At 43.0% G+C, this 27314-nt stretch overlaps 2 protein-coding genes across 2 annotated transcripts in view; both read left to right on the top strand.

Annotated features, from left to right (window-relative positions):
* Window positions 1–6188: 6188 nt before the first annotated feature.
* On the top strand, window positions 6189–12676 carry SLC25A44 (solute carrier family 25 member 44). The gene is made up of 3 exons (XM_007948444.1): window positions 6189–6813; window positions 10306–10433; window positions 12485–12676. The coding sequence occupies exons 1-3, from the start codon at window positions 6189–6191 to the stop codon at window positions 12674–12676; spliced, it is 945 nt and encodes a 314-aa protein (XP_007946635.1).
* Window positions 12677–15307: 2631 nt separating this feature from the next.
* The window catches only part of LOC103203445 (polyamine-modulated factor 1-like), a 27682-nt gene continuing 15675 nt past the window's right edge, over window positions 15308–27314 (top strand). The window contains exon 1 of the mRNA XM_007948443.2: window positions 15308–15468. Coding sequence (XP_007946634.1) covers window positions 15308–15468 — 161 coding nt within the window. The remainder of the gene's footprint in view (window positions 15469–27314) is intronic.

Genomic DNA, 27314 nt, shown 5'->3' with positions numbered 1-27314 from the left:
GGCCCTGATATAATTTTTAAACCTTAAACCAAAACTATCCCCTGAATTATTCTTAAAACCTAAAATAGTTTAGCTTAACTATTAAAAAAAAAAAAAAAAAAAAAACCCAAGAATTGAAATTCTGTTCTGCATTTCCTCTTTTGATCAGGATTCTTCTACAGAACCTTTGATTAAAATGTTCAGTAATGGTAACTGTACACTATCCAGTTCTGGTCTCATGGCAAAGGAGGCATTGTTCATGAAGGAATTGAGCCACACATTGCATATCATCCTTACATTCCTGACTCTCCTTTCTCTGTTGCTCCAGGTGAATAGAGACCAATTATTGTGCCTTGGATGGCTGCTTGCAAACTTTGAAGACCCCAGGCACTGCACAACTGCACAACGAACTAGGAGGTAGAATAGAAACACTCAACACATTATTAGACCAATTAAAGGAGATGTCCCATGAAATCATGACTCTAAACCTCCAAACCAAAGAATCAAATCCCATGAGGTGTGTTTGGCTGTGCATAAGCAGCCTCAGCAGTTACTCTTTTGTATTCTTTGTCCGTGTTGTAAATATATCTATCAATTTCTGCCAATTCAGTTTTTTTACAGGTGTACAACTTATTGACAGCAATTAGCAATAAGCAGATGTGCAACCCTACCCTGAATCATTATGACAATTCCATCACTGTTAAACCCTTTTCCCTCTCCGTTCCACCCCTAGTAACCACTAATAAACTTAATCTTTATACATTAAGCTGGGTGAAATAAGCCGATCACAAAAGGGCAAATATTGTTATGACTTCACTTACATAAAAACAAAAGGTAAATGTATAAATACCTGCAGTTTTTTGAGTTCCCCAACCTCATAACTGGTTGTCTAAACCCAGTCCTTCCTGCCGCACATTGGCCTCTGTTGTTTTGGCCCTACTGATAATGAGAAACACAAAATTCACAGATTAAACTTGAATCTAAGGATTCCAATAGATTCCAAAACAGAGGGTGACCCATTCACAAGTAACTCTTCAAGAAACGCCCCTTGCCTAGACTTCCGCGAATTAGAAAGGACCAAAGCAGAACACGCAAGCGCTTTAGAGTTGAGGGCATGGAGACGCTACTCGTGCCCGAATCCAACATGGCCTCCAGGCTCGCCCATTCTCCCTTTTGGAGGGGGAGAGGCTCAAAGGCTCAGAACTCCATTGGTGTAATTGTCCATCGCTCATCCCCCCCCTTCACGCAGAGGGTAGGAACGAACGTGACACAACTTCCGGTTCCGGCAGTACCGGGAGCCCGGTCGAGATGGAAGATGCGACCGGCGGCGGGCAGTCGGTGGGAATGGAGGTTAGAGTCGGAGCTGCGGCCTAGAGATCCAGGCTTGCAGTTCGCCTCAGACGCGGCTGAGAAGGTAAGAAACTAGGCTTCAGCTTGGAGTACTTGAGCACTAGAGTCTCTGAGGACCGTACTTGTCTAGGAAGCAGTGATGCCTGCGGTGTTCTGGTGCAGTGCTGTGGGAGCCACCACGCAGCTTTGGGATTGAAGGATGACCCCAGTGAGGGCATCTCTTTTTGACTGAGGGGCATGAGGTTTGTTGACAACGCAAGAAGCATGGAGAGAGGAGGCGTGCCCAAGGACCCAGAGGCCGTTGTGCTGTGGGCCACGACTGAAGCTACATAAAGGTGGTGTCACATGGAGTGTGTAGAGAGGATTGTCATGTGGTGTCTGTGATGAGGGATCACGTGGCTACCTATGAAAGACTAAAAGAAAGCTGGGTGGGAATCTTATCATGTCTGCAGGAGGAGATTATCTCGAAGGAGATAACAGGTATCACCAGGAACCTCAAGTAGGGAAATGCATGTTCAATAGGACAAATGTATCCCTGCCATCACCAGGGATGTTCTATGGCATGGGGAAGTGTATAATCAATAAGTGGGCAAGTCTGTAAGTTCACATGGGAGATAGCTCCCAAGATGCATACCTTGATTCAGATGCAATGGGGAGAACAGAGAGAGAAGATGATCCTGGTCTCTATTCTCCTTGTTTCCAGTTGAGAAGTGAAGACAGTCCCATGGGTGTCTTGCTTGGTGGGTGTGGTCAGCTGTTAGAATCAGAATGGAACAAGTGGTCATCCTTGGGCCCAATTCTGGTGACAAGTCAGAAGGGAGTCATAGGGCTCCTAACCAAGTCATAATGGTTCTGGACTGGTAGAGGTGAGCAGAATAATCATGATACCAATAGTCTTTCATATTTAGAGCAGTGCTTCCCAAATTTTGACAAATACGTAAATAACTTGGGGATCTTGTTAAAATGTTGGTTCTTACTCAGCAAGTAAGAGTCTTCATTTCCAGAAAGCTCCCAAGTGATGCCCATGCTGCAGTCTGTAGACCACTCAGAGTAGCAAGGATTTAGAGCAGCACTGTCCAATAGAACTTTCTCCAATGACAAAAATATTTTATTGATAACAAAATGCTTTCACAAAAATTAGCTCATATGAGCTACATCACAACTGTTAAACAGCTGTTGCAGGCTTTATTAGCCCCATTTCACAGATGAGGAAGCTGAGTTTCAATGAAATGACTTGGTTACAGTTACACACTAGTAAATCTCATGATTACTAGTATTCTTTTCATTGAATGACCATGTCTTCCAGGTGGCAGTCCCCTCTTCCAAGTCAGAATCTTATCTCAGAACTTAATGTGATTTTTATGGTGCAAGAATCATGGAAGTGGAAAGGAGATGTGCATAACTGAGCCACTTGTCTCTTTCCACCAGTGGTGGTAGTAATGGGGGCTCTGCCTCTGACATCTTACATGGTGACTTCAGGACAAAATGCTCATTGATCCTGGTTATCAGCTAGGTCAGCACAGGAAGCTCTTCAAACTTTGTGGCTAAGCAGTGTTAAAAGATAGGAGAAAATCCAGAATTACAGCCATGCAGATGTAAAAAAATTGGGCTGACTGAGTTGGGAGAAGGGAAGACTGAAGGAAGTTGGCATTCAGATATCTGCAAGGAGGATTTGCCAAAGGGTGAAACAAGAGAAACCCGTTTGCTATTTCATCAGGAAGTTTGGAGATTATATAACAAAGAGTTTTAGAAGTAGTCCCCACCTGGTAGAGGGGTACAGGAGGTAATTGTAGTGCCTTCTCCCTTTCTGTAGTAAGCTATCCTTCTGAGGCATACCTTTAGTGGCTTCTCATCATGGTAATAGTGGCAATCACCCACCCCAGAGTGTCCTCCCACCTTAAAATAGACTGGTACATGTAAGAGATGAGGGAAATAGAATAACAAATGGGGCAATGGGTCCTCCTTAGTATTTCTCATCAAGAGGTGCTGGTACGTTTTGGTTCAGCTTGACAAGATGAGAAGGTGTGCAGGAGACCAGGTCCTGGAATGGAATCCTTTGCTGCTCTGTGTGACTCTCAGTTGCTCTGTCCCTCTACCTACCTAGCACATGAGCCCAGCAGGAGGCCCTCCTGCTTGAGCCCTGCTGTATATGTCCTGTCACAGCAATGTGCCTGCTTGGCTACTCAGCTTGGCCACTCCACAGTCACACTCGGGAAACATAGTCAGCTCTAGGTTTCTCCAGAACAAAGCTAAGAGGAGTCCCAGGGCATCTGCATGGCCCTGAGCTTATGTTTAACCCTTGGGTGACCAGCAATCATGAGCTTTAGACTTGGCTTTAGACTGAAGAGAGAGATTTGTTTTGGAGCTCCCTAGCTTCTATGAGGCTGAGGAGTGCTTTAGAGGAGAAATCTTGACTCATATCTTCCTATATCACTGACCTGCTGAATGCATGACCATAAAGTGGTTACTTTAACCTTCTAACCCTCTGTTTCTTCATTTATCAAAAGCGTCTAACTGTACATGCACATGTTAATTGTAAGGATGACATGCGTTAGTAGATATTCAGTAAATCCTAGGGTCTCCCTACCCCTCCTCACCTCTCAGTGGCATTGGAAACATGACCCTGGGAGCCTGGATAACAAACATCCTAGAACAGGGGAGACAGTGACCACCATCTCTGGAAAGGCCTCCAAGGAGAGGTTTGCCCTGCTGGACTTAGTGGGTATCCCAGGCTGAAGGTGGGGAGGAAGTACCACCTTTGCCCTCAACAAGTGACACATCAGTGTTCCAAGGATTGGTTCTCCTCCTGACTGCAAAATCCCATCTCTAGCTCATTTTCCACAGCCCAGATTCCCCATTCTGGCCAACCTAGGTAATTTCTGTCTTCTCAGTTCATGCTTTTGTTCTCTCCCTTTCACTATCTACATGTATTCCTTCTTTCTTTCAAATTGCTTTATCCTCATCTAGGAAGCCTGTTTTAGTTACCTGCATCTAACCTGGGCTTCATGTTGAAGGAAACCTCAGGTCTCATGTACTCACTTTGCAGTGCAGGTAGCCTATACTTTTATGAAAGTGATGTAGTTGAGCATAAGGATTTCTAAAAAGCCAACCTCACTTCCTCACTGACTGCCATGGTAAAGCAAGAGCAGTTCCATGGAACAGAAGCTACCTAAAGCCTGGATTGGGAACTCTGGTTGGAGAAGGTGATTGAGGACAGACTGATTAACCACTTGGCATGAGGTTTGCCACAGCACTGGCACTAGAGCTGCTTGTCAGAACCTTCCAGCTCTCTGGAGTTGTCCCTAAGGAGCTCTGGTGATGTAGTGGTTAAAGCATTTGGCTGCTAACCAGAAGGTTAGTGGTTCAAATGTACAAGCCACTCCATGGAAGAAAGATGAAGCAATCTGCTTCTATAAAGATTTACAGCCTTGGAAAGCCAATGGGCATCACTATGAATTGGAATCAACTCGATGGCCGTGAGTTTGGTGTTTTTTAAAGTTATCCTTGGGATGTGGCCACCACCTTTCCCAGCCCTTAGGGATTTTTCTCAAAGCCTAGGGAGCCCTTGACTACCTACTTCTGGAATTTAACTTCCTACTTTTCTCTCTAACTGAAGATTTCCAGTATCCTACAGAGCAGGGGTGGGCTACCCTGGAGCACGTTACCACTAAGTGTATGTCCAATGTGTGATGTTCTCTGGTTTGACATTTCCTAGGTTGGAAGCTTCTGGTTTTATACAACTATTAAATTACTAACCATATTAACTTTGTTTGAAATTTTAGGTAATGGATACAGTTAACATTAGGGTCCCATATACATTAATTTCCCCCAGCTTCTTTATCTCTGTATTTTATGTCCATTCCCTGGAGAGTTACTATGTCTTCTTGAACAAACACTGAGTTTCTCAGTGGAGTCTGTATCTTCTTTGTCACTTGAATCTCCCTTCATTATCTAGGACTGAAGTGGTGGCTTATATGTTTAGGGATGAAAAGGGTAAAACGTACCTTCTACCCTATAGTTCTCAAGACTTCACAGAGAAACTACTTAACTCTCAGGTGGTTCTTTTCTGTCTTTTTCTGGTGTGAGTTATCTAATAACCAAAGAGGACCCTGACCTTTGGCCTGTTCCTAACTTTCTAACTCCTTTCATTGAAGGGAGAGGAGATGGTAGGGGGTGCTCTGTGATGTGAAAGCTCCCTCTTCCTTACACTTTCTTCTAATGTCAGCTGGAGAAAATATGAGAAGTATAGTAAGTGTGGGTTGTGGGTCAGGGGAGCTTATAGGGGCCAGCACTCAAAGCTAGAAATAAAGTGGAGTGAGTCAGATATAAATGGTGATAAGAGAGGCAGCCTATTGAGGATAAAGGGCCAAAGGTAGTGCTGCCTCAGTGGGCCTCTTCAGTGTCACTTACTGACACCTCAGAAACCTACTTAAAGGCCCTGCATCCTGCCAGGTGGTCAGTTTGTCCACAGCATCCTGAGCTGTACCTGGATGAGCCAGAGAAGGAAAGTGGTCCTTGCCCAGGGCTATACTATCAGGGCCCGGGCAGACCAGGGAGTAAGGACAGACAATCCTATAGGATGGGGGTAGTAGAACCAGGGAGTCACCGAGGTGAGAAACGATTTCTGTAGAAATGGAGCTGAGCTGGGAAGAACAGGTCAAGGAGAGATAAGGAATAGCATCATAATTGAGAAAGAAAGACTCAGGCAGGGTTTGGTAGAGCCAGGCTGGTTGAAGTCTAAGCTGTATGGAGTCGAGTGTCCCAGGAGATAAAGTCTTAGATAGAAGGGAAAGAGAAAGTCTTGACCTCTTACTGTTCACATCGCTCCACCTGTTCAAATCCCCTTGTCTTCAGGTGCAATGGAGGACAAACGCAACATCCAGATCATTGAATGGGAACACCTGGACAAGAAGAAGTTCTATGTATTTGGTGTGGCAATGACAATGATGATCCGTGTCAGTGTCTACCCATTCACCCTCATCCGCACCCGACTGCAGGTTCAAAAGGGCAAGAGCCTCTACAATGGGACGTTCGATGCCTTCATCAAGATCCTGCGGGCAGATGGTGTGACTGGTCTCTACCGGGGGTTCCTGGTCAACACCTTCACCCTCATCTCTGGTCAGTGCTATGTTACCACTTATGAGCTCACCCGTAAGTTTGTAGCTGACTACAGCCAGAGCAACACAGTCAAGTCGCTGGTGGCTGGTGGCTCAGCTTCCCTGGTGGCCCAGAGCATCACGGTGCCTATAGATGTGGTCTCCCAGCACCTGATGATGCAGCGCAAGGGTGAGAAAATGGGCCGTTTCCAGGTACGTGGAGACCTAGAGGGACAAAGGGTAGTTGCTTTTGGCCAAACCAAGGACATCATCAGGCAGATCCTGCGGACTGATGGACTTCGAGGCTTCTATCGAGGCTATGTGGCATCACTGCTTACATACATCCCAAATAGTGCTGTTTGGTGGCCCTTCTATCACTTCTACGCAGGTAAGTAGGGTCTAGGACAGTGATGTGGGGAATGGGTTTACTAATGGGGCTGAGATGCTGGAGAAAAGGCGAGACTTAATGGAGGAAAAGGGCTCTGGTAGCGTGGTACCTAAGGCACTTGACTGCTAACCAGAAGGCTGGCAGTTCAAACCCACCAGCCACTCCTCAGAAGGAAGATGGGGCAATCTACTTCCGTAGTGATACTGCTTCAGCAACCCAAGGAGGGGTCGCTATGAGTTGGGTCCAACTCGATGGTACATAACTACACCACCAAATGAAGGAAAGGGAGAATGGGCCATTCGTTTAGCAAACTTATCGAGCCCTTATACGCCAAGAGGATTCAAAGATGAATAAGATATGGTTCTTGCCTTCAAGGAGCTTGTAATAGAGGGAATGTTGTTGTTGTTCTCATGGATGTCTCAATCTGGATACATCTACTTTCATCTAAAGTTTTATTCAGTTAACTGTCCTTCATTCCAAACCAGTGTTCCCTTCTGACTTACTTTTCACCTGTCAGTGGCCTCATTACTCTCTGAATCACTGAGGCTTGAAGCTTTGATGCTTGACCACTCCCTCTTCCTTGTCCCCACATCTAGTCTCGGTGGCTCCAGGCTGCCTCTCCAACTTTCTCTCCATTCTACTCCCTTCTCTGGGAACCATGCTTTTGGTACCACTTTCCTGGACTGCTGCATCAACTTTTCAGCTGTTTTGTCTGTCTACACTCTCTTCCTTCCCATCCAGTGCACACATTCCTAATGGACTAACTTACCTTAGTTATCATGTTGAGCAGTTCTACTGTGTGCTGAGTAAAATCCAAACTCTTCAAGCTGGCTTCAACTTCCTTTTCCAGTGAAATCTGCTGTTCCCCTATGTATAGTCTAGGCTGCAGCCAGTCCAGATTATTCACAGTTCCTCAACCATACATTCTCTCTCCCACCTCTGTGCTTTCTTCATGCCATCCCTCTGCCTAGAATGCTTTCCGTGTCCACTTATCCCTGGTGAAACCATGACTTACCCTAAGTGCTCCTTGCTTTCATCCTCTCCTGTCCTGTCCATGTAACAACCCAGAAGTGATCTTTCCCTTCCTGCCATCCTCATTTGGTTTGAATCTTTCTTAATGCATTTATAACATTTTGCCTTAATGTTATTCCTGGGTGCCTTACCTCTTCTACTACATTAACAAAGTCCTTGGAAGGGAGGAAATGAACATTTGCTGAATGCCCACTAGGTGCCAGGCTCTGTGCTGAAACCTTGTCTCTCTCTCCTTGTTTCATTCTCACGACAACTTTGTGATGTAGGTGTCCTTGCAGGATACCTTCCCTGATGTCCCAGTCTAGATTTGGTTCCTTTTTCATATGTTCTCATGAAAGTGCATCACTTATCTTTTGGAATACTCAGCTGAATTTGTAGTGATACATTGATTGATATGATTGTTAAGTTAGTGTCTCTTTCTGCCATTGGCCTGCAACTCTATGAGAACAGGGACCATGTCTGTTTTTGTCCACTGTTGTATCTACCAACACCTGGCTCAGGGTCTGATGAACTGTAAGTGTTCAATCACTCCCTAATTAGAATATAAGTTCCATGAAGGCATTTCCCTGCCCATTTCTCTGTTTTGTGTCCAGTGCTTATCACAATGTCTGGCATCCAGTAAGCATTCAATAAATTAATACTCATTTATATTACTTGTCCAAAGTCATTTACCCAAGAGGAACTTAAGCCAAGTCTGCCTGGGTTGATCTTTTGGCTTGTAGAAAATAGGTGCTCAGTAAACATTTGTTGAATGAGTAACAGAGAAGAGAAGCATATGGGGCTCTTTCTCTTACCTTCTTACCTTTGTTTTGTCATCCTCCCCCTAAACCCCAGAAATATGGCGTATCTTCATGATTAAAGTTGGAAAATGGATCCTGCTGCAGCTTACAGTCCTGGGACCAGTGCATACAGGCCCAAGAGTCTGGTGGTACCAGTCTAGATGCTACTTACTAATGATTGCAAAATGCCCTCTTTTCAGAAGAGATAGAATACCCATAAGGTGGAGCTGCCCAACAATTTGTTTGTTTTTGTATGCTGACACTGAGGAAGAAAGTGATTAGAAACTAGGGGAGAAGTGGTTCTGCTAGGGCTCTAGGAATCCTGCCATGCTTTCTGGGACTCGGAAGCACCCACTTCTGCCCTGCTAATCCCTACTTCCCTGTTTTTCTCCAAGTCTTCAGTTGCCCACCAAAACTAGGAACAGGAGGAAAAAAAACTCTTAAAGGTATTAAGGTGACTGAACTGCAGAAGAATCTGAGGGAATCTTGGAAATGATGAATCTGTTTCACATCCCACTCAGAGTAAAAGCCAGCATTCTTGGAATGGCCTCAAGACCCTAAAGAATTTACTTTTCAGACCTCCTCTCCTATTCCTGCCATTACTCATCCTGCTCCAGGCATACCGGCCTTGCTGTATGCTTGAGCATTTCAGGTGGGGTCCTGCCTCAGGGCCTTTGGTAGGATGTTACCTCTGCTTAGAAACCTCTTCCTGCATATCTTTTCAGATCTCCTTCAGGTTTTTGGTCAAAATTCACCTTTTTGGAAAGGTCTTCATGACTACCTTGTTTAAAATGACAACCTCTTTACTCCCTATCCTTGGCATCCCCTGTCTTATATATTTTGCTTTTTATTGATTGATATCAGTCTTCCCCTACTGGGATGTAAATTTCATAAGGGCAGGAATTTGAGGCTGTTGTTATATTCATTGTTACATCCTCAGGACCTAGGGATGCTGGCCCATAGTAATCATACAGTACAGCTTTGTTGAATAAATGAATGAACTCTTTGTGTTTCACCTCCAAAGGATGAAACAAAAAATTCAATTGTAGGTGGACTTGCTAGTGATACTGGGAATGTACTATCCTATCCTTTTCATTAGCAGTTAGAAAAATGAATTTCTCTTTCTTGATATGGGCTGGAGAAAAATCCTCACTGTTGGATATGACTTTCTCTGTTTATTTTTAAATGTTTTAACATTTGTCAACATTCACATGGTTTGAAATTCAAAAGGTGGGAACGAGCATGTAATGGACAGGCTCCTCAGCTACCCGCTTCCCTTCCTTAGAGACTACCAGAGTTACTCTGTACATATATAAACTAATATGTCATGTATGCTTTTCTAGCCAATGAGTCTGGGAGGAGTAGAGAAAGAAGCATTAGGTTTTTGTATCAGGAAGAATTTTCCATTCATTGGGTGAAAGGAACCAGAGGAATCTTGTTCTGTTCAAATGGGTGACGTGACCAAGATGACATCTGGAAAGGTGTCTGATATTTATAATAATTTTTGTTAGAGGCAGGTGGAAGCAGACAGAAGAAAAGATGGAAGTTACGTGTCTAAAGATGGCAAAAGATGGACAATTGGTTATTGTTGGGAATGCCACATGGTAGAAGCAGCAAACATAATGAGGTTGAATGGGGTGGTACCTCATGTCTTAAGGCATTGTCTTTCTTCTGATTCCAGAGCAGCTCTCATACCTCTGTCCTAAGGAGTGCCCTCACATTGTCTTTCAAGCCATCTCGGGGCCCCTGGCTGCAGCCACTGCCTCTATCCTCACCAATCCCATGGATGTTATCCGAACTCGTGTGCAGGTAAGACCAGCTCTTCCTCCCTCTCTTCTTAGATAAGCTGCTAGAAGCATGATTTTCTGGTCCTCTAGCATTTCTCTGACCTCCTTGTCTCATGGCCCTCTAGCCCAGCCAGTCTTCTCTTGGTCACTCAAGTCCTTCCTGTGGTTACTGCTTACCATCTACATATACCAGCTGAACGTTTGTAAGCACTAGAATGCTTCTCTTATGCTGTCTGTTGCCTTGCACACCTCTACTCCTTTACATGCCTACACCTCCAAGATTCATTGATTTCTTCCAGCATATCATCCTATCAGCATAACCTATCAACCTCACTTTCCTTACCTTGCAGGTTTGTGGTTATTAGAAATACCTATTTCTGTCATAAATCTGGTTTTTCCTCTAAGCTCTGAGCTCTCTCCAGACAGTGAGAGTGACTATTCTTGAATAGTTTCCTTAGAAAAGCACTTGATGGTGCTGTCCTGAGGTTAGTCAACTCAAAGACTAATTATACAAGCATTCAGACCAAGAAAATGGATTTTGCTGTATAAAGGTTTAAGTGGAGAGAATGGGGGATCTTAATGTGTGATATGAGTAGCTGAAGAGGGACAGGAGAGGATCAAGAAAGGTGTACGGGACAGTGGGGTCACTGGGTTATGGTGAGGAGGGGAGGAAAGAAAAATAACAGATTCTCAACCAGTGCAGGACAGATGTACTTGCTGTTCATATCTCCCCCTTTATTGTATCAGTTTCACATGATGATCCTGTCCACGGCTAAGAATATCTCCCCATTCCTCCCTGCCGTTTCTACACTACCCAATTCCTCTTCAGTACAAGTAGTCCCTGACTTACGATGGGGTTACCTGCTGACAACTATCATAAGTTGATTCTAATGTAAGTCGAATACTTGTTTTTTTTTTTTTTTTTTTTTTGGTTTTCACTATTACTTTTTATTGGGAGCTCTGGTAGTGTAGTGCCTAAGGCACTTGACTGCTAACCAGAAGCCTGGCGGTTCAAACCTACCAGCCAGTCCTCAGAAGGACGGTTGGACAATCTACTTCCATAGTGATACTGCCTAGGAAACCCAAGGAGGGGTCACTATGAGTCGGGTCTGACTTGATGGCACATAACAACAACATTACCTTTTATTATCAATATATTATCAGTTTATAAATATAAACCTAATCTTTATTTGTCTTTGGGGGTTGGCATTAGAACAGGAAATTACATACTGCATCACTGTAATGAGTACATATTACTGAGGATAAGATGTACCAAAAAAACCCACAAAAACAATGGACAGTTATAAATGTGGTTCGTCGTAACTCAAGTGCATTGGAAGTCGAGGACTACTTGTACTATCTCCTCCAACTGTATCTGCTCCCTTAACTCTCTATCAGTCTACAACCCATGGTTGCATCAGCTGAGAGTCTGAGCTGGGGCAGTTTCTTAACAGTATAGTTTGTCTGATGATGGGCAGGGGCTGTTATGAGAGAAGATGCTCCTTCCTTGGCCAGGCCTCCAATGAGATAAGGAAAACAGGCCACAGAGGTTATGGGAGACAATGGGGACAGGAGGACTCTAGCCTTGGGAGTCAGGAAGGATTAAGATGATCAGAATAAAAATCATGGACTGGGAGAGCTGCAGAGGACCTTAGAGGAGATTCAGTCCATCCTCTTGAGATCAGAAAGTCCAAAGACTCATAGCTATGTAGCTTATATATAATGATACTGATAATAGATAACATTTATGGAACACTTTCTATCTGCCAGGTACTGTTCTCAGTATTTATGAGTATTCTTTTATTTATAAGTACTCTTTTTATTCATTTTATAGTTGAAGAAACTGAGACATGGAAAGGTTAAGTACAGCTAGTAAGTTGGGGAACAGGATTCAAACCCAGGCTGTATGGCACCAGAGCCTGTGATAAATCACTGCATCTCTAAGAAGCAGAACCCAGCCTTTCTGACTCCCAAGTTCAGTTCTTCCACTTTAGCCTAGGCAGAGGGAGATTAAGCAGAGGAACTTTGACTGCAGTTAACGGCCTTGGCCTTTCACCATGTTGACTTTTCTAGGTTGAGGGCAAGAACTCGATCATCCTGACCTTCAGACAGCTGATGGCAGAGGAGGGGCCTTGGGGCCTCATGAAGGGCCTCTCGGCCAGAATCATCTCAGCTACACCCTCTACTATCGTCATCGTGGTGGGCTATGAGAGCCTCAAAAAGCTCAGCTTGCGACCTGAGCTGGTGGATTCGAGACACTGGTAACCAGTGGTGGGGAGAGAAGCCTGCCATTCCCACACTACTGGGTCGGGAGCAGAATGAAGAGGACAGCACCCTCTCCGGCGCCCCCACCACACACTCAGCCCTGCCCTGGGCCAGGTGGCCTGTCTGGGACAAGAACAGAGACTTTGAACTGCTTTTGCCAAGGAGATTTTAAGCCTGGACCTCTTGTCCCCACTGTTTTTAATTCTCTTGCCAAACTAGTCTCCCTCACTCAGTCCCTGTACTCTATCTTGCCCTAAGGAAACCCCCACCTGCTAACCCTTCTGGCTTCCCCTTCCATCTGTGTTCTGACATCCTGAGAAGAGCTGTACATAGAGCTTGTTTACTACCACCGGTCTCTCTCCCGGGGTTTACAGCCTATGCTCCAAGCAGTTGCCATCAGCCCTCTGCCAGTTCATCTTTTAGGCTCACTTATTTTTATTTAGGAGCTGAGCTGTCCACCAGATTACTCTATTTTCCCCGGCCATTGGGGCAAGGTGGCAGGCACTTTGCACATGGAGTAAAAGTAGCAAAATTCTGGTTCCCAAGAGAACTCATCCATCCTCTCTTTGGAGAATTATTAGGTTGGAGAGAAATGTTGATACTTTATTTTGTGGGTTTTTGTTTTGTTTTGTTTTATAACCTCTGTGAAGCAGGCTATTGTCTTGGTCCTGCTAAAGCAGTAGTCCTGCAGTTGGAGCCCACCCCTTCCTCAGACAGATGGAAAAATGTAATGTAGCTTTTTCCTCAGTCCCAGTTCCCTATCCTTTAAGTCACAGGAGCCCTGGGACAATATAAGCTGCTGGCTTCCCCTGGCCCAGATGACTACAGTGGTGGGCACAGTTCTAAGTAGATTGGGTTGTTTGGGGCACATTAGACTTGGGGCACTACCCTGGAAAGTCGGGCTGAGAGAACAGTTGGTTTGGAAAACAACAAGAAGAAGGTATGCACCCAGCATATTTTCCCCAGGCCCTCTGAGCCAAGCCTTAGAGCAAAATGGAGGTTCTTAGCCCCCGGCAGTCCTGGACAGACACGTGTATATGCTAATCACTGGGACTCACAGAAACAAATGCTGTCTCAGTGGGAATCTCTGAGATGTGGAATTGTTTGGTTTTTTTCCTCCCTGGATGTGAAGAGTTAACCCAATCATGGTACCCAGTCAGTAAAGAGTGGGTCAGGAAGTCACCCATACCAGGACTACTGCATTCACCAGCCTGATACTGCCGAGATTGTCTATTGACACTCTCCTGGGAGCTGGGTTCTCCTTCCCTGCCCAACTTGCCTCCCCAACTCTACCACCACATCTGTGTTGCAAGCAGAGAGCTACACTAAACAGAATGAGAAGACATGTCAAACCCTGAATTTCTACTTGAGACATCTGGACTGGACAATCTTTCAAACCTTCTTATTGGTCCCACCTGCTGGGAAAGGCCATGGTGCCAATTTGAAAGGTGCTAGCTACCTGAAGCCTTGATACTTCCATGGCTGCCCCACATTTTTTCATCCTGGCCAGATCAGAATTTGAAAATTGTATTTCTCTACTTTTACCACTAACACTGCCCATCTATGGTCACTATCTTTGAGGGTTTTTTCCCTTTTCAGTTATTTTTATTTGTCTCTTCCTACACTTTATCAAAGGAGGCTTATAATTTCTGTCCATGAGTTGTCATCCGAATGGTTTGGCCCACAGATCATTTTGAATCTTCTACCCATCAGTCACAGTTTCATCCTAAGAACTACCAATATAATGGAAAGAAGGAGCCCCTTTTCAAGGAGCCCCTGTTCAAGCTTTTCCTAGTGAGACCTTTATAGATTGGTTCTCAGCTCCCTATCTTCTCTCTAGAGACTTGTCTTCAATTCTTCCTCACTATGGCAAAGTGGGTCAAGTATCTTGGATTTGGAAGTGATCTCCTGCCTCTCATGTTTTAAGTGTTTTTCTCCCTCTCGGACTGCTGTGTTTTCTTGTACGGTATTTCACCCCCCTTTGTCTTGTTAACTTTCTCTCACACACAGTTTTAAAGGACAATGTGTGTATAATTAAGGAGGCCCCTGGTGCCTATATTCTCATGTAGTAAATTTAGAGACTAGGATTGGCTTTGAGTAAAACGTGTCTTGGGGGAGATGCATTCAGTGGGTAGAGAGTGGGCTCTGCTCCGTTTCCTCAGAACCAGAGACCTGACCAGCTGGAATTTTTTACATTGGTTCGTGGCCAAAACTATAGAAGAAACTTTTGGAAGAGGGCACGACAGGAAACCTGATGAGAGTATTGAGATCCTGATGAGAGTATTGAGAGACGTTGGAACGAAAATGCAGATGAGACTCTTGTGAACATTAACAGTGGGTATTCACTGCTGTACTGTACGAAGTCTTTGAAGTGTAATTAAAAGTTTTTATTGAGCCCTTCGGCTCATGCTTGTGTTGCCCAGCATGCGGAGAAAGTCCATCCGTATACCGGGTCAACAATCTCATTTCTGCTTAAATCCTCCGCCTCTTTTCCCCACGCCTGTCCCGCGAGAGGCAGTGATAGGCAGTGCGGCATTGCCAATCGGAGCCTCGCAGTGCCAGGAACAGCCAATCGGAGGCTTCTGTGGGCGGGGCGGGCAGACAAGTTCGATTTGGCGGTTCGCCTTCACTATGGCCGAAGGGAGCAGCAGTGATACAGGGAACCGCTGTGACGAAAATGGGCCTGAGAATTCGTCCCCAAAATCTGTGCTACCTGGCATTACCATCTCGAGGGTGAAGCTCCTCGACACTATGGTGGACACTTTCCTCCAGAAGCTGATCGCTGCCGGGAGGTAAAGGGTTGTTGGGCGTGAGGGAATGGGCGGGCTCGGTCCCGAGTAACAGTTAAAATCCCGCGAGATAGGGAGGTCAAGACTTAAAAATAGCTAGGTCACGTGGGCCGGATTGGCTGGCAGGTTTAGGGGACGAGGAGGCTGGTTCGGATTTCTGTTATGGTGGCAGTCTTTAATCAGATGGCACTAAATGCCAAAACCTAGAGAAGTCAAGTGATATTTATCAACACAGGTAACCTGGGACCAAAACCAAAAAACCAAACCCCCTTGTCATCAAGTTGATTCCGACCCATAGCGGATCCTATGGGACAGAGTATAACTGTCTCAAGGTTGCCAAGGCTGTAAATTTAAGGAAGCTTCCAGATCTTTCTCGCGCGGAAGTGGCTGTTGGGTTTAAATCTCCGACCTTTTGGTTTTAGTTACCAGCCGAGCACTTAACCCCTGCGCCACCAGGGCTTCTACACTTGGTACAACTAGCTATTTTTTCCGCCAATACACGTAGTTTTAATTAAAATTGCATTGATTGTAAAGGAAAGATACAGGGTTTGAAATTACAACAGAGTTCACATCATGGCCTCACCACTAGTGAGCAAGGCTTAACAGCTCTGTGCCAGGGTTCGTCAATTAGAACACAGCTAGAATATTAGTTAATATTATGGTAATGTAGCAAATACATCTTCCTCATTGAGTTTGTGAGGAGTAAATGTTACTATAGAAGGTAACGTTTTTTCATTTCCTGATTTTTGTTCTATATCAACAATGCTGTAACGCTATTGGACATTTTAAAGGAAAAATGTTGTCCATGACCCCAACACCCTAGCACATTAATGCAGAAACACTGTTACCAGAGCTTCAAGGGGATTGGTGCCTTGTCCAGCCTCTTCTCTCCATCAGTCTTCTCTAGCCCCACAATCCCGGTTTTGGACTTACATCAGGACTCCCATTTTCTCCCAATCTCAATCCCTCGTGTGTTCAGTACTTCAGCTTCCTACATAGACCTTTTGATCCATCTCTCCCTCACTTATTCATTCAGCAATATTTGAGTGCCTGGACTGTGTCAGGGGCCAGGGATACGATAAGGCAGGTAAGGCACCTGTCCTATTGGAACTTATATTTGTTGGGTAGAAATGTGCCGTGAACAAGAGGACCACAGAGTGTAGTAAATAAGATAATGATCAGGGAAAGGAAGCACTAGATAGGATTTAGGGGAGACTACTCTGAGGAGGTGACATTTGAGCTGAAGCTTGAAGGATGAGAAGGAACCAGCTTTTTGAAGAACTGAAAGAAGAGCTTATAGGCAAAGAGGGCATTTTGTGGCCCTGAAGTGGTCAGGATGTTCTAGGAGCTGCAGAGGCATTCTTGGCTACAGCATAGTGATTGGAGGAGAATAAAAGCAGTAGAGCTGGACAAGCGGGTGACAGCCTAGTTCATCATAGTAATGAGTTTGAAAAAAGGATTAGTAATGGTTTTTATGGACATCATCGTATATCTAGGCAAGACCCCTCCCTTGATTTTTTTCCCCCACTCATATTCTGTTCTCCATGATACAGGCCCCACTCTGCTGCCCCCATGTCCTCCATTCATTTATTCACAATGCATATATTTATTGACCATCCACAATGTGCCATGCTGTGTTCTCCAGCTCCCAGAACACTGTCTGGCACATTGTAGATGCAGTACTTTTGTAGTGTCTTTGTGCACTCCCTCATGAACTACAGCTGGGATTTTTCTGAGGTATATATAGGGAGAGGGATCACTGGATCCCAAGGTTTACACCTAGTTAAATTTTGTCAGATTATCTTCCAAGAAAGCAGGTCTGTCTCACATCTTCACTTTCGCTGGGGGTCAGGGGTGGACTACCCAGTAAGCAAGGTAAGCACGGATTTAACTTGTGCTTACTTACTAATCTGCAGTGAACAGTATTACATGTTTTGATGTGAAAAACGTGTAAAACTTTTCACTACAGATTAGTAAGTAAACACAAGTAAGCCCATGCTTAACTTGCTTACCAGGCACTCTGTCAGAGATTGTAAATTTGAAGAGGCTTTATTTCTGTAGGATGGTGCTGTGGGGTTGGGAAGGAGACAGATACCAGCCATACCAAGAAGTACAATCTGATGTGTTGTTAAAAAAAAAAAAATATATATATATATATATATATATATATATATATATATGATATTGTTCAGTACAAATTAGTAAGTAATTAAATGATAGTAAGTAAGCACAAGTAAACCCGTGCTTAAATTTAATAGTAAGTAAGCACGAGTAACCCCGTGTTTACCTTACTTATTGGGTAATCCTATACTGTATCCACTGTTCTAGTATTTACCTGACAGATGTGAAAGAGGCATCTTATTACTGTTTTCATTTGTATGTATGTCCCTGATTCCTCATCGGTTTGGACATTTCTTCATATATTTGTTAGTCTTTTGGGTTTCCCCTTCTGCAATCTGCCTACTCATTTCCTCCAGCCTTTTCTTTCTTACCCAGTTTTTTTTAAAATGGGGGCTTTTTTTTTTTTTTTTTTAATCTTGTTGAGTTGCTGGAGTTCCTGGTATAGTCTAAAAGTCAATCCCTTGTCAGTTTTAGACTGAAGAAGCACTCCCTCCCCCCATTAGCTGTTAACTTCAGTGCCCTTTAAGGAACAGAAATTTTTAATTAAAAAAAAAAACAAAAAAAACACCCAACCACGCAGATTTTAATTGTTCACAGTTTACCCCAGGAGGATGAAGCAGAAAGAGAAAGTCATCCCAGTGGCTCCTCTTTCTGGCTGTATGGATCCTGATGACTTTTTTTTCAGCCTTTGGACTAACTCACCATCCCTCAGACCATCATGAGAAATTGCTAGGTATTGCCTAATCAATTTACTTTTTAAAATTCATAATTTTCATATAATTACATCCATTCAGTTTTTTTACTTTATAGTTTGTGCTTGTGGAGTTTTGTTTATAAAAGCTATGTATGCCCTACACTTATGTCACACAACCTAACCTTTCTTCAATTAGCTGTTTTATCATTTTACTTTTTACCTTAAATTTTTAACCTGCCTGGATTAAGATGGAAAGTGGTGGTCTCAGACAGTCTTGTTTTCTAGTATTTTCAGCATTGTCACCTATGCAGCTCATATGCAGTTCCCTGTTGCTTTATGGAGTCCCCTTTGTCATATAGCAAGCCCCTCCTCCCATGTCCCTAGGTCCCTCTACTGCATCACTATGCAGTTGCATGTTGTGTGCCATTTGAGTCTGTTTCTGGCTCATGGTAAACCTGTATGCTACAGAGTAGAAATGCCCTATGGGGATTTCTTGGCTGTAATCTTTACGGAAGCAGATTGTCAGGTCTTTCTTTCCGAAAGCAGCTGAGTGGGTTTGAACCGCCAAGTTTCCTTTTAGCAGCTGAACACTTAACAGTTGTACTATCAGGGCTCCCTGAGTGGCAGTGCATGCAGGTTCTTAAAACCTTTGTAGTCTAGTACAGTGAATTTCCCCTCTTCTCTCTACTCTTTAAAATTGCCCCAGCTATTTGTGGATCTTGAGTTTTCCTTTTAAACTTCAAAATTAATTTGTGTAGTTCCTCAGAACTTTCATATATAATTTTGGTTAGGACTGTACTGAATTTATACATCAATTTGGGTAGACTGACATCTCTACAATGATGTCATCCAACCACAAACATGATATAATCTATCCCTTTAGTCAGATTGTCTTTTATTTCTTTTAGTAGAGTTTTAAGGACCCCTAGTGGCACAGTGGTTAAATTAAGCCCTTGGCTGCTCACCGGAATGTTGCCAGTTTAAACCCTCCAGCTGCTTCTTGGGAAAAAGATGTGGCAGTCTGCTTCTGTAAAGATTACAGCCTTGGAAACCCCATGGGGCAGTTCTCTCTCCTACAGAGTTGTTATATGTCAGAATCAACTCATCGGCAAAGGGTTTGGTAAAGTTTTAAAATTCTTGGTAAAGGAATTGTGCATTTTTTATTACGCTCCTTCCTAAGAACTTTATAGTTTTTGTTACCACTGTAAGGAGCCCTGGTGGCTCAGTAGTTAAAAGTATTCAGGTGCAAACCAAAAGGTGGACAGTTTCATCCCACCAGTCACTCTGGAGAAGAAAGATAAGGCAGTTTGCTTCCATAAAGATTTACAACCTTGGAAACCTTATAGGGAAGTTCTGCTCAGCCCTGTAGGATCACTATGGGTTGGAATCCATGGCAGTGGTTTTTTTTTTAATTACTATTGCAATCATTTCTCTAAACCATCAGTAACTAACTTGAAAAAAAAAATAGAAAATAAGAGAGTATTTACATGCAATGTTGTAACATTAGAGAAATGATTGGTTTTTGTAAGATAATTTTACATCTAGCAACCTTCCTCCAGTTTCTTTTCCTTTTTCATAAAGTACATATAAAATTTGCCATTTTAATCATTTTAAGGGTACAATTCAGTGACATTAATGACATTCAAATGTTGGGCAACCATCACCACTGTCTGTTTCCAAAACTTCATCACCCCAAACAGAAACTTTGTACCTCCTGAGCAGTGACTTTATTACTTTATTTTAAAATAAACTTTACTGAAGTCTAACATTCTCCAAAAGAGTACACAAATCAAAAGTGTTCAGCTTGATAAGACTTTACCAAATGAGCACAACCATGTACCTAGCGTCCAGATTAAGAAATGGATAAGAAACATTATTGGAACCCCAGGAGCGCCTGCAGTGCAGTGAATTGTTTATATGGCCCTTCTAGCCCTTGTCCTCCATTTTGTGATGTATTGTAGATCCTAATCCCTATGCCTCTTTAGGAACTCTGGTGGCATAGTCTTAAGGCATTTGACTGCTAACCAGAAGGCTGGCAGTTGAAACCCACCAGCCACTCCTTGGAAGGAAGACTGGGCAGTCTACTTCTGTAGTGTTGTTGTTGTGTGCCGTCGAGTCGGACCTGACTCATAGCGACCCCTCCTTGGGTTTCCGAGGCAGTATCACTACAGAAGTAGATCGCCCCATCTTCCTTCCAAGGAGTGACTAGTGGGTAGTGATACTGCCTCAGAAACCCAAGGAGTGGTCACTATGAGTCAGATCTGCCTCCACGGCAGTGGGAAAGAGAGAGAGAGAGATGCCTATTTAGGGTGGGATGTATCTTAAGGCCTCTTGCTGGAGGGTGTGACTCAAGTCACCAGCCATTTTATGATGTATTGTGAAATCTATTCTCTATGCCTGTTCAGGGAGCTCTGGTGGTATAGTGCCTAGACACTTGACTGCTAACCAGAAGGCTGGCAGTTCAAACCCACTAGCCACTCCTCAGAAGGAAGACTGGGCAATCTACTTCTGTAGAGATACCACCTCGGAAACACGAGGAGGAGTCCCTATGAGTCAGATTCGACTCAATGGCAGTGAGTTTTTAGTCAGTATGCCTGTCTAGGGTGGAATGTGTCTTGAATCTTGCCTTGCTGGAGGGTGTGGCTCAAGTCACCACCTTTAGCTTCCTTGAGGGTATCTCTTGTTCCGGTTCTGCCTTTGGTTCATCATCATCTTACCCCTGGACTTGAGATAGCCATCATCTTATCTGCTGATTTGGGTTCACCAACCTCTGCAACCACATGAGTTGGTAGAATCCTCCAGACCTACCCACAGACCTGGGACTTGCCAGCCTCCCAGCCTCCACCACCACTGCATGAGCCATTTCCTTGGGAGTTTGTGACTTCTGTGAGACGTTACGGTGCAATATGGAACCCTAAGACAGGAGGGAGAGTACTGAGGGGAGGAGAAGGAGTTGACGTCAGAGATGATGAGTGGCACAGCAGTTTGGAAAAGTTGGACATTTGGGACATCTTTAACCTCTGCCTCATAGGGACGGGCCTTGTGCTGATCTTTCTAATTATTCCAGCAGGCCCTTAGGCCTTCTTCCCACCCTTACCTTCTTCCTCACAAGGGTAACCACTTTCCTGACTTTTGTTTCCATAGATTCGTTTTGCCTGTTTGTTTTTTTACTTTATATAAATGAATCATAGTATGTTTTCTTTTATATTTGGCTTCTTTTCCTCAGTATCACCTTTGTAAGATTCATCCATATTGTTGGGAGTACTTGGAGGTTTTTCATTCTGGTTGCTGTATCATTTTCCATTGTGTGGAAATACCAGTTTGTTTACTCATCCTCCTGTTGATGGACTATTATTGTTTCTTTTCTTTTCTTTTTTAATTTTATTGTGATTTGGATGAGAGTTACAGAGTAAGTTCATCTTCCATACACCAGTTCACCTACACTTTGTCTCATGACATTGACTGCAATCTCCCACAATGCAACAGCTCTCCTCTCACTTCCTCCCCATAGCCACCTCCTCCCTGTGTCCTTCCCTCCTGTTCTGGTTACCTAGTGCCACTCTGACAAGAATATACCACAGATAGGATGGCCTTAACAAACAGGAGTTTATTCTTACAATTTGGAGGCTTTAAGTCCAAGTTCAAAGTGCGAGGCTCTAGGGGCTGGATGAAAGCCCCTCAACCTTGGGGTCCAGCTTTGCCTCCTGCTCCTGGCCCACTGGAGCTAGAAGCATTTCTTCACTCAGACAGCTGCTGGCTGCTGAGGCTGAGAAGCCCCAAGGTTGACAAGTAAAAAGGCACAATCACAATGTTACCAAACCACACGGCAGGCCATTAACTTAAGTCCATTGTAAGTCAAGGTCAGCAGAGCATGGCAGTCTGCTGAGCAATGACATGGCTACATGCAGGGTCCAAGCATGCCATAGGCTAGAGACCATTCCCCAAGGCTTCTGCTTATATACAGGAAGCAGACCACATTCCCTAAGGCAGCTACTCAGCTGCTCACAGTAGATTCCACCATGGAGTTGATTACCAGTCTCATCATGGGGAATACTACATCCAGCTGCCCAGCCACTCAACCAGGCCCAGCCAAGTTGACACAAAAACGTAACCATCACACCTCCCATGCACTTCTGCCCCCTCAGCTGTCTCCCTGTGTATACACATCCCTTCCAATCTCCCATAATTGATCTCTCCAAGGAGTATATCTACTTAATGTAAATGTTCAGCTCATATGCCTGTCTTTTGTCTGCCTGGAAACCACAGGAATGGGTTCAATTCCAGACCTAAAGGGGGCAGCTAAGGGCTATAGTCTCAGGCATTCCACCAGGCTGTATCAGACCACCAAACCTGGTCTCTTTTTTTTTTTTATGATTTTGCCTTTTGTTCCACATTGTTCTCCCATTCTATCCAGGATCTCCTATATAGATCCCCCTCTGAGTGGCTGTTACTGTTTCTTGATTATTGGATTTTCTCTATAGATGATGGAACTTCATCTGCAGACTATGCTAGTTCTCTTCCGGTTCTTTGATCACTTGCTTCCTTTTTTTTTTTATAGTGATATCAAAGACTGCTGGTATTATGTTAAATGGTAGTGGTGATAGTCATCTTTGTCTTGTTCCTAAAGCTGTCTATAATTTTTATTGTAGCTTTTTAGTTCATAGTTTTGGCAAGTTAAGAAATCCCTGTTCTTAGTTTTTTAAAAGATTTTCTAAAACTCATAAGGAGGTGTTAAACTTTATCAAATGTTCTTTTTCCCCCTATTAAGATAATCTTGTGATTTTTCTTTAGTTCATTATGTTGGTAATCTACATTGGTAGATTTTCTGGAAGTTTTTTGAATGAATCTTTGATTATGGTGCATTATTTATTTTAATAGGTTTTATTTTTTAGAGCAGTTTTGGGTTTGCAGGAAAATTGTGCAGAAAGTAGAAGAAAAAAATCCAAACCCACTACTACTGACTTGATTCCAACTCATAGTAACCCTGTAAGACAGAATAGAACTGCCCCATAGGATTTCCAAGGCTATAAATCTTTACGGAAGCAGACTGCCTCAACCTTCTCCTGCAGAGCAGTTGTCAGGTTCAAACTGCCAGATTTGGTTAGCAGCCAAATGCTTTAACCACTATGCAACGAGAGCTCTTTGCAGAAAGTACCTACCAAAACCAACTGCCATTGAGTCAGTTCCTGCTCAGCGACCCTATGGGACAGAATAGAACTTCCCCATAAGGTTTCAAAGTCAATACATCTTTACAGAAGCAGACTGCCTAATCTTTCTCCTACAGAGCAGCTGTTGGGTTTGAACCACTGACCTTTTGGTAACAGCCAAATGCCTTAACCGCTAGTTCTCATATTCCTTCCTCCCTGCTATACCTTGTTTCTCCTATTAACATCTTGCATCCCTGTGGTACATTTGTTACATCTTACAAACCAGTATTGATACCTTATTATTAAGTCCATAGTTTACATTAAAGTTAAGTAAACTTCACTCTTTGTTTTATACAATTTTTGGGTTTTTTTTTTTCCAATACTTTATTTTACTTTGTTGTTGTTGAGAATATACACAGCAAAAACATACACCACTTCAAGGTTCCACATTTACAATTCAGTGGCAGTGATTACATCATTCTAGTTGTGCAGCCATTCTTACCCTCCTTTGCTGAATTGTTCCTGCCTCTTTAATATAATCTCACTGCCTTGTAAATTTCCTATCTGATCTTTCTAGTTGCTGTTGTCCGTTTGATCCCCTACATATAGTTGTTAAAATAGCATAATGCACAGGGGAGACATTGTTTACTGGTTAATCTAAACTTCAGGAATATTTTTGGTTAAAGATTTTAAAGATTGTTTTAGGGCAATAGTTTTTTGTGGGTTATCCAGCCTACATGGCTCCAGAAAATCTGGATTCCTTGTGAATTTGAAACTCTATTCTGTAGATTATTGAGATATAATTTATACACCATAAAATGTATCCATTTAAAGTGTACAATTCAGTGGTTTTTAGTGTTGTCAGAATTGTGCAACTATCACCACTCTAACATCTCATCACCCCAGAAAGAAACCCCATACCCATTAGCAGTCACTCCCCATTCACTGTCCTCTACCCCACCCCCAGCAAACTGGCAAGCACCAATCTGAGTTCTGTTTCTATGGATTTACCAATTCTAAGCATTTCATATAAATTGAATCATATATAGCTTTTTGTGGCCAGCTTTTTTCATGTAGCATAATGTTTTCAAGGTTCATATATGTTGTAGCATCTATCAGTACTTCACTTATTTTAATGACTGATTAAATCTTCTTTGTATGGATGTATCACATTCTGTTCATCCACTCTTTAGTTGATGGACATATGGGTTGTTTACATTTTTTGGCTTTTACAAATAATGCTGCTATAAATACTTGTGAACAACTTTTTGCATAGACAGATGTTTTCAGGTCTCTGGGAATATATCTAGGAGTAAAATTACTAAATCATATGTTAATTGTATGTTTAACCTTGTGAGGAACCACCATACTGTTTTCCAAAGCAACTATATAATTTTAAAGTCCTACCAGCATCATCTGAGGGTTCCTGTATCTTCACATCCTCTCCAGCACTTGCTATTCTCAGTCTTTTATTATAGCTATCCTTTTGTACTTGAAGTGGTATCTCATTGTGATTTTGACTTGCATTTACCTAATGACTAGTCATGTTGATCTTTTTTTTTTATGTGCTTATTGACCATTTGTATATCTCTGTGGAAAAAATTTTTTTTTTGGTCTTTTATTTGTTGAGCTGTAACTATTGTAATTCTGATGAAGTCAACTTAATCTATTTTTTCTTTGGTTGCTTGTACTTTTGGTATCATATCTAAGGAACTATTGCCTAATCAAAAGGTCAAGATTTACACCTGTTTTCTTCTAAGAATTGTATAGCTTTAGCTCTTACATTTAGGTCTTTGATCCATTTTGAGTCAATTTTTGCACACGGACAACATAGTCACTTAATTTTAAGTATTTCGTAATTTTCATTATGATTTTCCCTTTAAGGATTACTTAGTAGTATGTTATTTGGTTTCCACATACGGAATTTTTTAAAAGTTAGGTGCCACACTGCTCGTGGGTCAGCCTGAGGGATAGCCCTGCACCCCTCTATTGCACACGTCTGTGCACCTGGCTGGAATGCAGAGACCATGGCACCCTGGAGCCATTGGTGTTGGTCACCAAGGCAGTGACCATCACCAACATGTTCATGGCAGCTAGCAAGAGCCCAGCTCTTGTCCCACCAACCCATATGGTCCTCAAGAGTTCACTTGCACCTTCCCAGATTTCAGTGCCAATTGCAAGGCCTGGAAGCCACATGTGCACCTGTGTAAGCACAGAGGGGAGAGACCGTTTGTTGTAACAGTGAAGGCTGTGGCAAAGCTTTCATCAGGGACTATATTATCTTGGCTACCACACCCTAACCCACACCAGAGAAAGGCCATTTGTTTGTGAAGCAAGTGGCTATGATCAGAAATTTAACACAAAATCAAACTTGAGGACACAATTTGAGTGCAAACATGAAAATCAAAGACAGTATTATATATGTGATTTTGACGGTTGTAAGAAGACCCTTAAGAAACATCAGCAGCTGAAAGTCTTAATACCAGCATGCCAATGAATCACTATGCAAGTGCAGCCATGAAGGATGCAGAGCACACTTGTATCACCCAGCAGGTTGATACAACACAAGGTCCCTCAGGGCTATATATATGGAAAAGGATGGTGCTTTGTTGCAAAATTATGGGGAGAATTTCTGAAACATCTGAGAGGAAACCCATTAAGAGGAAATCAGGTGTGAAGTATGCCAGAAAACATTCAAACGCAAAGATTATCTTAAGCAACATATGAAAATGTCTGCCCCAGAAAGGGATGTGTGTCAATGACCAAGGCTGTGGAAGAACAAACACCACTGTGTTCGACCTCCAGGGCCATATTCTCTCCTTTCATGAAGAAAAGTGCCCATTTCTGATTGAACATGCTGGCTGTTTGCAATGAAACAAAGTCTCACTAGGCATGCCATTGTCCATGATCCTGACAGGAAGAAAATGAAAATCAAAGTAAAACCATTTTGGGAAGGAGTTTGGCCTCTTATCTCAGTGGCTATCTCCCTCCTAAAAAGAAGCAAGAACAAGGCTTCTCTTTGCCTACAAATGGAGAGTGGCTGACCTGTATGGAAAAAAAAAAAGTACTCTCAACAGTTGTAATCCTTGCCCTCAGCTAAAGATCAGATTGCCTTGTAGAAAAGACAGACCAATGAGCTTAGGTTTGGCTTTTTTTTTTCCCCCTCAGAAGTACATTTATCTTTATTAAAATCACTGATGCAGAACAAAAAAAAAACCACTTTAATCTTTTTGTTGTGGTTTCTAATTGGTCAGAGAACATAGTCTGTACGCATGGTGAGTTTTTTTAATTTTTGACACTATTGGGCAAGTATTTGGGCAGTTTTTGTGAATGTTCTATGAGTGCTTAATCATTTTGATTCATCCATCAATTTCTTTTTGACAGTCTCCAACCAGAGCTGTTGATAATTATCTGTTTCTCCCCATTGTCTGTCGTTGTTGCATTATATATGCAGAGGCTGTTATGATTAGGTGTAAGGGAGTTTGATTATTGTAAGAGAAATAGAAAGCCATTTATGTTTCTTAAGTGGTAACTGAACTTTAAAAGATACTCTGACTGCTGTGTAGAGAAGGTTATTGTCAGGGCTGTCTTAAGATCTAAACCCTAGACACCATGATGTTTTCAAACTCCCCAGCCCACATCATGTCAAAACTCTTAAGCATCCAGTGTCTCGATTTATTGGTGGTTATGCAGACCTACCCAAGTGCAGTGAATTGCTTGATGTGGCCCTTCTAGCCATTGTCCTCCATTCTGTGGTGTTTCGTAAATCCCATTATCCATGCCTGTTTGGGGTGGTGTGGTAGTTAAGGTCAGGTATCAACTTGGCTGGGCAGCTGGTAGTAGTCATTCCCTACAATGACTGGCAATCGACTCTGTGATGGGATTTA

The sequence above is a fragment of the Orycteropus afer genome, unplaced genomic scaffold, assembly GCF_000298275.1.
Source record: "Orycteropus afer afer isolate SDZICR_OR568_19922 unplaced genomic scaffold, OryAfe1.0 scaffold00217, whole genome shotgun sequence".
NCBI lineage: Eukaryota > Metazoa > Chordata > Mammalia > Tubulidentata > Orycteropodidae > Orycteropus > Orycteropus afer.
Note: the sequence above shows the minus strand (reverse complement) of the source record. Positions and strands in the feature narration are given on the sequence as shown.